This window comes from Salmo salar, chromosome 22 (genome assembly GCF_965601325.2).
Source record: "Salmo salar chromosome 22, fSalSal1, whole genome shotgun sequence".
NCBI classification, from domain to species: domain Eukaryota; kingdom Metazoa; phylum Chordata; class Actinopteri; order Salmoniformes; family Salmonidae; genus Salmo; species Salmo salar.
Window position 1 is genome coordinate 42,367,530 of NC_138312.1, and position 13,087 is coordinate 42,380,616.

At 45.2% G+C, this 13,087-nt stretch overlaps 1 protein-coding gene across 6 annotated transcripts in view; it reads left to right on the forward strand.

Moving 5' to 3' along the window:
- Nucleotides 1-13,087, forward strand: part of LOC106583501 (pleckstrin homology domain-containing family A member 6) — a 208,658-nt gene that overhangs the window by 163,792 nt on the left and 31,779 nt on the right. For all 6 annotated transcript variants that reach the window (XM_014167754.3, XM_045705142.2, XM_014167751.3 and 3 more), the window contains 6 exons: nucleotides 1,345-1,413; nucleotides 1,624-1,704; nucleotides 4,865-5,014; nucleotides 5,843-5,938; nucleotides 6,881-6,992; nucleotides 8,914-9,053. In XM_014167754.3, coding sequence (XP_014023229.1) covers nucleotides 1,345-1,413; nucleotides 1,624-1,704; nucleotides 4,865-5,014; nucleotides 5,843-5,938; nucleotides 6,881-6,992; nucleotides 8,914-9,053 — 648 coding nt within the window. The remainder of the gene's footprint in view (nucleotides 1-1,344; nucleotides 1,414-1,623; nucleotides 1,705-4,864; nucleotides 5,015-5,842; nucleotides 5,939-6,880; nucleotides 6,993-8,913; nucleotides 9,054-13,087) is intronic.

Below are 13,087 nucleotides of genomic sequence, written 5' to 3' on the forward strand. Positions count from 1 at the left end.
TCCTCAAGTATCCCCAACAAAACACATTTTCATTGTAGCCCTGGGCAAACACACCTCATTCAACTCATTGAGGGCTTGATGATTAGTTGACAAGTTGAATCAGGTGTGCTTGTACAGGGATACAATCAAAATGTGTACTGTTGTGTGTACTCGAGGACCAGGGTTGGGAAAAACTGAAATAGATGACCTGGATATGACCTTTGACATTTTGACAGAGGGGGTTAGCATTCCAGCTCACCCTACTGCAGGGATCATGAACTGGATTCAGCCGCGGGCCGATTATTTCTTGAGCGGATCGTTAGGGGGCCGGAACATAATTACAAATAATTAGTAGAATGCAAACTGACCGCAAGAATCCCAAATGTGTAGGAATACTTTAGATCAGATTTCCAGGGCCTCCTGAGTGGCACAGCGGTCTAAGCCATTGCATTGCAGTGCTTGAGGTGTCACTACAGACCTGGGTTTGATCCCAGGCTGTGTCACAGCCAGCTGTGACCGGGAGACCCATGCGGTGGTGCACAACTGGACCAGCGTTGTCCGTGATAGGGGAGGGTTCAGCCGGCTGGGATTTCCTTGTCTTGTGGCGTGCCGGGTGCTGGGAAACTGACTTCTGTCGCCAGCTGGACTGTGTTTCCACCAAAACATTGGTGTGGCTGGATTAAGTGAGCAGTGTTTCAAGAAGCAGTGCGGCTTGGCAGGGTTGTGTTTAGGAGGATGCATGACCTTCGTCTCTCCCGAGTCCGTAGGGGAGTTGCAGTGATTGGACAAGATTGTAACTACCAATTGGGGAGAAAAAGTACAAAAAATGTAATTGCAAAATTAAAATCACTTGGAGCTGATTTGCTGGTGTTTTTAGTCTTTTATGTCCAAAAAAAATAAAAAATGGGGGGCCAAATAAAATATGCAGAAAACTTGGGGGGGGCCAAATAAAATCACCCGCAGGCTAAATTCGGCCCGCGGACCGTCAGTTGGGGAACCCTGCCCTATCGGCGCTCTCTGCTCCATACCGTAAACAATACAGATTTATATATGTTTTTTTGTCATTATCTTATTAATACCGATGTGATATGTACAGTACTCTGAAGTAGTGATATACTATGCATGTACTATGCACATGGTATGGTGTTGTTACACTAGTTCTGTTCTGTGCTACGCCATTGATAAAGTGTTGTTTACAACTGGGTGGGTCTGGGCCATTCCCACTGATCTAAAGTATTCCACTGAAGCCATCTGTAAAATGATGTGTGGCTTGTTTTACAAACCCTTGGTCTATGAAGGATTAGTTTGAATAGGGTTCTGGTTGATATAATGTAAGTATTAAGAATCCTGTCTCTGTTTTCCCAGGTGCCTCCATTCCATGACCCCTACAGGGAGCTGCACCCTACACTGAAACTCAATGAGATGGAGACCAGCGTAAGGCCCTGTCCCTCCATCAAACCGTCCCATAAACAGCCTCACTCCTCCTACCTTAAACGATCAACCTTCAGCCACCTTCCTCACTCCTGCAAACACCCTCCCTCCAATGTTTTAATTTGTTCTCTGACATTTTAATGAACTGCCTCTCTCTCTCTCGCTCTCGCTCTCGCTCTCTCTCTCTCTCTCTCTCTCTCTCTCTCGCTCTAGAAACTTCTGGGTCGTCTGTGTGAGCAGAACAGGATTCTAAAGGACCAGGAAGAAGTGGTCCACAGGCTGAGGATGGACAAGGTAGATAGAGAAGTTTTACCACTAAAATCTTCCCCTCGTACTCTACCAGCTCCAGCGTACTAAACATTGCAAAGTCCAGGCGAGTCCAGCTGAAGACACAGCATGTCTATTGGTATATCCTGTTACGAAATGTATTGTATTTATTTAGTTATAAGGGAAAATGTACATTAATCAACATCAATATTACAATAATGCAACATCCATGTAAATGTGCCGGGGTTAGCCAAAAGCTAATTTGCACCTGTCGTCCCTAGGTAGGTAAGGGCCTACACAGCCACTATACACATACTCACTAAAACAATACAACATACAAATACATTACATTCAAAAATATATCATTCTAACAACAACAACAACACTACCATCAACTGTCATCTTACATGAGGAACCACAGATAACTCATGTGTACAGGTTTGGATAGATTTGAGCAACAATCAGTGCAACTTCTCAAGTCCATGGGCATTGCATTCCAGTATATTGTAGCTCTAACAGAGAAGGCCGATTTACCAGTTTTACTGTGTTGAAAAGGAACAATGCAATCCCCTCTAGTTAATGCCCTTGTGAACCTGGAGGGGCTTTCTTTGAGCATGATATGCCAGTATAGGGGTGGAGGGGCATGACCATGCAGGATGTTAAAGACAAGGCTTGCATCTACATAATGCTTAAACTATCCTGACTAAATAAATTATGTTTGTAAATTATATGACAATGGTGACAAATGTTTGGTTTGTTATCAAAATCTTAAGTGTTTGTTTGTAGAGTGATTCAATTTGTTTCAGAATAGTATGTGAGGCATGTGAGGCAATATCTCAGATGTGAGAAGATCACAGCATGCATATATAGTTTGGAGGCCTCCAGAGGAAGGAAAGGTCTTACAAACCTAAAGTTGAATAATCCAATCTTGACCGTGTTAATCACCTTCACATGTTTCTTAAATGTCAAGTTGGAGTCCAAAAGGATGCCGAGATACCTGAAGTTAGACACAACTTTCAGATTCTCCCCATTAACAAGAACAGCTCATTGGGAAGAATCAATTGATTTCTTAGAGAAGTACATACAGTCTTGTCGATTGTTTTTATTTAATTTTAACCCTTTGACTTCTAAATACAAATACAAATGCAGGCAAGAATTAGTCATCCATTTAGAAACATGTACCATAGCTTCAGTTAACTTGTTAACAACTAGTTGTCTATTTTTTGAGTGTACATACAGAACTGTATCGTCTGCATACATCTATATGTTAACTTGTGGGCAAGCAAGTGGGAGATCATTTATATAGATGGTAAACAGAAGGGGGCCTAATATTGACCCTTGTGGGACCCCAATGTTATAGTAAAGAGAGTCCGACTGAGTGTCCCCCAAACGAACACTTTGACTTCTGTTTGTCAGATAGGAATACATCCAACGAATGACTTCAGTGGACACATTAAGGGAGGATAGTTTGGATAGGAGGACCTCGTGATTCAAAGGTATTTTTAAGATCCAAAAACACAGTGCTGACTTCACCAGCTATGTCCAGTTTAGATTTAATACTCTCCAGAAAATAGCAATTGGCTGTTTCGGTAGAATGGTTAGTTCTGAATCCAAATTGCATTTGAGGTATGGAGTTGCCCTGATTGAGGTGATCAGTCAGATGATCAGCCACCCATCTATCAGCTACTGTTGATAGCACTGGAAGAATGCTTTTAGGTCGGTAATTTTCCACCAGTGTTGGGTCACCAGATTTTAAAACAGGTATCACTGCAGCAGACTTCCAAGCAATGGGGAAGAACCCCTATTTGATGGACAGATTAACCACATGTACAATGGGGGCAATCAGTGAATATTCTCTTCAGGAATACAGAGTCTAGACCAAATACATATTTTGTTCTAGAGCTCCTGAAGAAGCTAATAATACTGTGCACTGCTGATGCTGAGATTTTAGGAATTCTGAATATTGGTTTATTATTATCTATGGGAGTGAGAACTGCGGTCTTGGTTGAAAATCTTTGAGCCAGTTCACTGGCAGAGTCAACCAAAAAAGTGTTGGGATATGAAATCGCAGTCTTGACTTAGAATCCCATGAACCTTTCATTCAGAATGTTTTTCAGACTTTTCAGCTCCTCTCCCTGTTAGTTTGTTGAAATTTTCCCAAATCACTTTGACATTTCCTTTTGCTTCATTGATCACTCTAAGAAAGAGCTCTGCTTTGGCAAATATTCCTTACAACCTTATTTCTTAGTGCTGTAAATATACATCTGTCATCATTCTGACCAGACTTCAGTGTTTTTTCAAGGAGAGATGCCATTCTCTCATCTGCCTCCAGAGGTCCTCATTGAACCATGGTAGAGAGGTTTTCTGTCTTGGTTTACATTTTATTTTTTTATTTAACTTGGCAAGTCAGTTAAGAACACATTCTTGTTTACAATGACAGCCTAACCCAGTCAAACCTGAACTAATTGTGCGCCGCCCTATGGGACTCCCAATCACGGCTTGATGTGATGCAGCCTGGATTCAAACCAGGGACTGCAGTGACGCCTCTCGCACTGAGATGCAGTGCCTTAGACCACTGTGCCAGATCTTAACAGATCAGACCAGACACCTATATTATGTCCAAGGACAATAAAAACGACAATAAAAAGTCAGAAACAAGGCAGTCATGGTATTACTTTTTTTTAACCTTTATTTAACCAGGCAAGTCAGTTAAGGACAAATTTGTATTTACAATGACGGCCTAGAAATAGTGGGTTAACTGCCTTGTTCAGGGGCAGAACAACCGATTTTTATCTTGTCAGCTCGGGGATTCAATCTTGCAACACTTTCGGTTACTAGTCCAATGCTCTAACCACTAGGCAACCCTGCCACCCCAATTTACAATGTAAGGTTTTATATATGGCATGTGAGGTGTCCTATCGCTTCTCTTATTAAATGTAGGTCGTAAATGTCTATCTGTTATGTCATATCGATCCAGAATAATGCTATAAAATGCTTGGCTGCTAAAGAAAGTAAACAAAAAAGTACGCTCTGGGGCTGGAGTTTCCTCTTGGTAAATATATAGGATCAGCTTCCCGGCACTACTCCAAAACTGACCCAAGGTCAGTGTCTAGGGGAAACTTCACCCTACTCCATAAAAGTAGCCAACCCATGTTCTGACATGTCTGATGTTACCTGCTGTTCCCAGGACAGCCTAGAGGGAGCGCTGGTGGCCACACACCAGGAGATGGAGCTGTACCGGGGTCAGCTGCTGGCTGCAGACAAATTTCAGCTGAAGAAGGAGACACTGCAAAACCAGCTCATCAACATCAGAGGAGAACTCTCCCAGGCATCCAGTGTAAGAAAGATACATAGCCAGGCATAATCCATGATAATCCATAGTGATTCATTAGATATCACATATAATCTATAAGTAAATCAAGGAGATCCCTTTCAGGTATCCTGTATAAGATATATGGGGGATGAATCTAAAATATTACAATATCTCATCTATAATCTAGAAGATCTGATCACCATCAGAGGACAACTCTCCTACTCCAGTGTGATAGATATTGTATAGTCAATGGTTGCTTTAGAAAGTGACTATAAGGCTAGAGGCTTCAGCATACAATCAGGGTTTTTCATGCGTAGGAAAAACTGTGCCTATTGCCACACTCAACACCCAAGCCTCTTTTTGATTTAGGAAAAACACTAATAGTGTTCATAGTTCCAGAGTCTGAGTGTGTGTTCCAGGGTCCGAGTGTGTGTTCCAGGCTCTGAGTGTGTGTTCCGGCTCTGAGTGTGTGTTCCAGGCTCTGAGTGTGTGTTCCAGGCTCTGAGTGTGTGTTCCAGGCTCTGAGTGTGTGTTCCAGGCTCTGAGTGTGTGTTACAGGCTCTGAGTGTGTGTTCCAGGCTCTGAGTATGTGTTCCAGGCTCTGAGTGTGTGTTCCAGGCTCTGAGTGTGTGTTCCAGGCTCTGAGTGTGTGTTCCAGGCTCTGAGTATGTGTTCCAGGCTCTGAGTGTGTGTTCCAGGCTCTGAGTATGTGTTCCAGGCTCTGAGTGTGTGTTCCAGGCTCTGAGTGTGTGTTCCAGGCTCTGAGTGTGTGTTCCAGGCTCTGAGTATGTGTTCCATGCTCTGAGTGTGTGTTCCAGGCTCTGAGTGTGTGTTCTCTCCCCTGCTGTCCAGGTTCTGACCACCAGTCGGATGGAGTTTGAAGCTTTGGAGGACGAGGTCAATGCTATCCATGGAGACCTGTGGGAACAGCTCAACGCAGGCGGGCAGGTACACTGGCCACTTCATCTATGACCCACCGAAAGCTTCTGATGTTTTATTGTAGAGTACAAAGTTACCAAAACCTGTGTTTCTAACCAGTCGCCAGTCGAACACTGAATATGGATCTTAGAAAGGAAATGAATAGAATGAAACTCTAATCTCTAATCTCACCTGCTCATGAACCCACCTGTGTGGTTCCATTTTAAAGTTTCTATTGCTGTTCGTTGGCTAATTTCCAGTCACTTACCACAGTGTTATCCTAGCTTGCTAATAGGTGGTCCAACCTTTCCTCCTAATCAGTAATTTAAACAGAATAGGAATCACTCATCAACAATAAATTACCACAAACATTCATTTTCATCATGTCCGATGTATCATCACACTTCTGATGATATCATCTAGAATGTATAAAGTACAGTCAACCTGCCCCATTAAACACCTGACTGTCCCCCTCCTCTCCACGGAGTATCACCTGGCTCATAGTTTAAGTGACTGTCCATAAGAGTGCAGTGTCTGTGACCAACTCAATAAAACTTGGTCGTATTCATAAAGGAATGAAACAGAAGCAAACGGGCCAAAACGGGAAGAGGGTACCTGAACTTGTCCAATAAACAAAAAAACATGTTTAGGTTTTCCTTTGCGAAATGTTTGCGAAGTTTTGTTATAGTGTGTACTAATGAATGTATGTGACCCTGTTGTTTTCTTAGACAATAAGGCTACCTGGTGTCACTCTCTCACACTACCTCTGGTCTTATAGCTGAGACACCTAACTGCTGCTACATCTCTCCCTGACTTGTTTTCTAATAGAAGACTACAATAACAACAAGTTATTAACAGTATTACATCTATTCAGTATTATACTTCAAATGTTCTTCTCTCCTCTATCCTTCTACAATCACCTTTACTTCCCTCATCTTCTCTACATACTCCACCCCTCCTCTCCTCCATCAGAGTGAGATGGTCCACAGACACATTCAGAAGGAGTTCTGGAGAGTTCAGGATGTGTTGGAGGGACTCCACAAGAGCAACCTTTCCAGAGGCACAGACACAGCCAAACACCGGGGTATGCATGCACCTCACAGTAACATAACCTACAATATAGTCGTACATACAGTGCATTCGGAAAGTATTCAGACCCCTTGACTTTTTCAACATTTTGTTACGTTACAGCCTTATTCTAAAATTGATTCAAATGTTTTTTCCTCATCAATCTACACACAATACCCCATAATGGCGAAGCAAAAACATTTTTTTAATGTTATTTTAGCAAATGTAAAAAAAATAAAAAACTTTAAAATCACATTTACGTAAGTATTCAGACCCTTTACACAGTACTTTGTTGAAGCTCCTTTGGCAGCGATTACAGCCTTGAGTCTTCTTAGGTATGACGCTACAAGCTTGGTACCCCTGTATTTGGGGAGTTTCTCCCATTCTTTTCTGCAGATCCTCTCAAACTCTGTCAGGTTGTATGGGGAGCGTCGCTGCACAGTTATTTTCAGGTCTCTCCAGAGATGTTAGATCGGGTTCAAATCTGGGCTTTGGCTGGGCCACTCAAAGACATTCAGAGACTTGTCCCGAAGCCACTCCTGTGTTGTTTTGGCTGTGTGCTTAGGGTCTTTGTACTGTTAGGGCAGATTTTCATCAAGGATCTCTCTGGACTTTGCTCCTTTCATCTTTCCCTCGATCCTGACTATTCTCCCTGCGGCTGAAAAACATCCCCACAGCATGATGCTGCCACCACCAGGTTTCCTCCAGACTTGACGCTTGGCATTCAGGCCAAAGAGTTCAATCTTGGTTTCATCGGACCAGAGAATCTTGTTTCTCATGGTCTGAGAGTCCTTTAGGTGCCTTTTGGCAAACTCCAAGCAGGCTGTCATTTGACTTTTACTGAGGAGGGGCTTCCGCCTGGCCATTCTACCATTCTAAAGGCCTGATTGGTAGAGTGCTGCAGAGATGGTTGTCCTTCTGGAAAGTTCTTCTATCTCCACAGAGGAACTCTGGAGCTCTGTCAGAGTGACCATCGGGTTCTTGGTCACCTCCCTGACCAAGGCCCTTTTCCCCGATTGCTCAATTTGGCCGGGGCGGCCAGCTCTACGAAGGGTCTTGGTGGTTCCAAACTTCTTCCATTTAAGAATGATGGAGGCCACTGTGTTCTTGGGGACCTTCAATGCTGCAGACATTTTTTGGTACCCTTTCCCAGATCTTGTCAACAATCTTGTCTCGGAGCACTACAGACAATTCCTTCGACCTCATGGCTTGATTTTTGCTCTGTCATGCACTGTCAACTGTGGGACCTTATATAGACAGGTGTGTGCCTTTCCAGATCATGTCCAATCAATTGAATATACCACAAGTGGACTCCAATCAAGTTGTAGAAACATCAAAGCTGATCAATGGAAACAGGATGCACCTGAGCTAAATTTTTTGAGTCTTATAGCATAGGGTCTGAATACTTATGTAAATAAGTTATTTCTGTTTTTTATTTTTAATACATTTGCAAAAAAAATCCAAAAAACGGTTTTCACTTGGTCATTATTGGGTATTGTGTGTAAATTGATGAGGAAACATTTTTATTTCACCCATTTTAGAATAAGGCTGTAACCTAACAAAATGTGGAAAAAGTCAAGTAGTCTGAATACTTTCTGAATGCACTGTACAGTAGTTTCCACTCCTGCTATGTTTTTTCTATCTGTCTGAACTGTAGCTGAATCTCTAGCTGAAGTAGATGATAAATGAACCAATAGGAGTATATTGCTGAACAGCGTTCTGCATGCATTTCTAACTCCCTCCCTCCCTCCCTCTCCTCTATCTCTCTATCTTTCTGTCTCTCTATCTCTCTCTCTCCCTCTCTCTCTCTCTCTCTCTCTCTCTCTCTCTCTCTCTCTCTCCGTCTCTCCATCTGTCTCTCTGTCTCTCTATCTCTCTGTCTCTCTATCTCTCTATCTCTCTATCTCTGTCTCTCTGTCTCTCTGTCTCTCTGGCAGTGGCCAGTGGAGCATCAGGTTCTTTTAGCACCAATAGTCCTGCCAGTCCCATGAGCTCAGTAAGCCTCACCAGTCCACTCAGCCCCTTCTCCCCAGTGCTTGGTTCCCAGGCCTCCCCCTCCAAACATCTGGGTCCGGAGGTAAGCACCGCCTCCTCTTACTACCCACGCACCCACCTGGGTCACCACCCAGGTCCTCAAACTAACACCCACCTGGGTCACCACCCAGGTCCTTAAACTAACACCCACCTGAGTCCTCAACGTAACACCCAACCATGTTTTGATCTAAATGCCCAACTAGGTCCTAAATCTAACACTCAACCAGGTCCTGATCCAAATAGACCGGTCTCTGAACCAAACACCCACCTGGATCTTGACCCAAACACCAAAGCCCCCCTTATACACTCCTTACCTTGCACCCAGCCCAGGCCCCTCAGTCCTGAAACACAATGCCAGGTCCTGTACTTAGGCACCCAGTCCCGTCCTGAACTTAAAACACCCAACCAAGTCCTGAGCCAAGTAGGCACCCTGGTCTTGAACCAAATATCCACTAGGTCCTGAGCCAAACTCCCACCCTAGCACTAGCCAAGCCAACCAGCTAGCCCCTGTAGAGAGTACAGACACCAAGCAACATGCACAACCGCACACCTCCCAAGCCAACCAGCATGACCTTAGAAACACTGTGGACACCTAACCAAACACAGACCCAAACACCAACATCAACCCCAGCACCAGCCAAGCCAACCAGGCAGTCCTTAGTGACAATGCACAGCCACACAGCCACCAAGCCAGCTCTGGAGTTCCACTTCCCCATGAAGCCAGCCAGAGCTCCACCCACTCACCCACCCACCCTGCCAAACTGACCAATCAACAAGCTCCTACAGGCAGTAACCCACCAACACACCCAGCTAGCTAGTGAGCTTGCCGCTCAGCCGAAACAGCAAGCAATTGGCTACAGGAAAGATCTTCTCCCAGAACCGCCTTCCTACCAAGCTAGCTACCCCGACTTCCTCAGGTACCCACCTCAGCGCACCCACCTGACATTCCCTGAGACTCAGTACTCATTTTCCTGCCAAAACTCCTGTCTGGATAGCCAGCTAGCCTATAGCCATAGCCCAGACCTCCGTACACTCTCCCTATCACCTTGCCCCGTGTCCAGGGCTCTCAGTCCTGAAACACAGTACCGTGTCCTCTGCTTAGCCACTCAGTCCCGAGAACGATCCCAAGAATGATCCCCTTCTTTGCCCACCGACTCACCTTCCCCAAAAACCAGCTAGATCTTAGTGACGGTGCTTTCCTTACATCCCAGACCCCGGTACCATCACACACCCCGGTACCACCACGGTACCATCACACACCCCGGTACCATCACACACCCCGGTACTACCACACACCCCGGTACCACCACGGTACCATCACACACCCCGGTACCATCACACACCCCGGTACCATCACACACCCCGGTACCATCACACACCCTGGTACCACCACACACCCCGGTACCACCACGGTACCATCACACACCCCGGTACCATCACACACCCCGGTACCATCACACACCCCGGTACCATCACACACCCTGGTACCATCACACACCCCGCTACATCACACACCCCGGTACCACCACACACCCCTCTACCATCACACACCCCGGTACCACCACACACCCCGGTACCATCACACACCCTGGTACCATCACACACCCCGCTACATCACACACCCCGCTACATCACACACCCCGGTACCACCACACACCCCGGTACCACCACACACCACGGTACCACCACACACCCCGCTACCACCACACACCCCGCTACCATCACACACCCCGGTACCATCACACACCCCGGTACCATCACACACCCCGCTACCATCACACACCCCGCTACCATCACACACCCCGCTACCATCACACACCCCGCTACCATCACACACCCTGCTACCATCACACACCCCGGTACATCACACACCCCGGTACCATCACACACTCCGGTACCATCACACACCCCGGTACCACCACACACCCCGCTACCATCACACACCCCGCTACCATCACACACCCCGCTACCATCACACACCCTGGTACATCACACACCCCGGTACCACCACACACCCCGGTACCATCACACACCCCGGTACCATCACACACCCGGCTACCATCACACACCCCGCTACCATCACACACCCCGCTACATCACACACCCCGGTACCACCACACACCCCGGTACCACCACACACCACGGTACCACCACACACCCCGCTACCACCACACACCCCGCTACCATCACACACCCCGGTACCATCACACACCCCGGTACCATCACACACCCCGCTACCATCACACACCCCGCTACCATCACACACCCCGCTACCATCACACACCCCGCTACCATCACACACCCCGGTACATCACACACCCCACGGTACCATCACACACCACGGTACTATCACACACCACGGTACCATCACACACACCGGTTCCATCACACACACCGGTACCACAGCCATCCAAACATCAGGCCTTGGGCTAGACTCAGTGTACATGCAGACCCATCTCTTCACCTGGTGGACTGTACTGTAAGATTTAAGATGTTTAAGGCGGGTTGCAGCAGTTGTAACCCAAACCAGACAGACTTGATACAATAACAGTTCTAATGTTATGTTATACTTACTGTATTATGATGATGCAGCTTATAGTACTTTGTTTTGCCAATAGTAAGAAGCAAAGCTAGAGGTTTGAAGCAGAATGTGTTATGCTTTCTGAGGTAAAGTATATAGCTGAGGGTGACTAATGGTCCTAGTCAGTAAGTGGTTAATAAAGTTCTGTGTCCAGCAGGCTCAGGGAATCCTCACTAACATTCTCAGAGAAAAAGGAGTCAGGAGTTCTCAGCCTGCGTAACATGTCGTTAAATAATTATTTATAGTGTCATGTCAACATCAATAAGCTCTTTCTCTGCTAGAAAATATGAGGTCAAAAAAGTTATGTGTTGCACTATCTCCTTAATGGAATCAGATAAGAAACCAGACAGACCTGTTACTGTAAATTATTTATAGAAACCTCGTTGGGAGGTGGAGCAGAAATGTGGCAAATGTTCTCCTTTTCCTTCATGCCATCTCTCACTATGTGGAACATGGTACTTAGTGGTGGGTCGTTCCATGTCATTTAAGCAAGCCATCTCACCCACCAGGTTGTTAGATTGTTTATTTTCATCATGAGCAAAAGCAATTGGTTTTCTACACAAAGTTGCAAAGAAAATGTTGTGATCCATTTAATAACCCCAAGAGACCAGCAAAAGGGATAAAAGTGGGACTTTCCTCTGTAGTGCTTAATCAATCAATTAATTCATTCATTGATATCAAGGAATATGATCGGCCAAGAAATCAAGTCAACTGGTTATCCCAGGTCCATAACAGTTAATTGATTAAAAGAGAGGGATGTACACTAAATAAAAATCTAAACACAAAATGCAACAATTTCAAAGATTTTACTGAGTTACAGTTCATATAAGGAAATCAGTCAATTGAAATAAATAAATTAGGCCCCAATCTATGGATTTCACATGACTAGGAATACATATATGCATCTGTTGGTCACAGATAACCTTTAAAGAAAAGGTAGAGGCGTGGACCAGAAAACCAGTCAGTATCTGCTGTGATCACCATTTGCCTCATGCAGTGCGACACTTCAGGCAGTTTAATAAAAATATATATTTATTAGGATTCCCATTAGCCGACGCCAATGGTGACACCTAGTCTTACTGGTGTCCGACATATAATTAAAATACATTACAGACAAAATACTTCACAATTGACATACATTTAAAAACATTAACATGTAGTGTGTGTGCATCTATCAGTTACACATACAAGTCAGTCCATACACACAACAAGTAGGTCACATGGGGTTGATTGTGGCCTGTGGAATGTTGTCCCACTCCTCTTCAATGGCTGTGCGAAGTTTCTGGATATTGGCGGGAACTGGAACATGCTGTTGTACACATTGATCCAGAGCATCCCAAATATGCTCAGAGGGTGAAATGTCTGGTGAGTATGCAGGCCATGGAAGAACTGGGACATTTTCAGCTTCCAGGAATTGTTTACAGATCCATGCTGAAGCATGAGGTGATGGCGGCAGATGAATGGTACGACAACGGGCCTTAGGATCTCATCACATG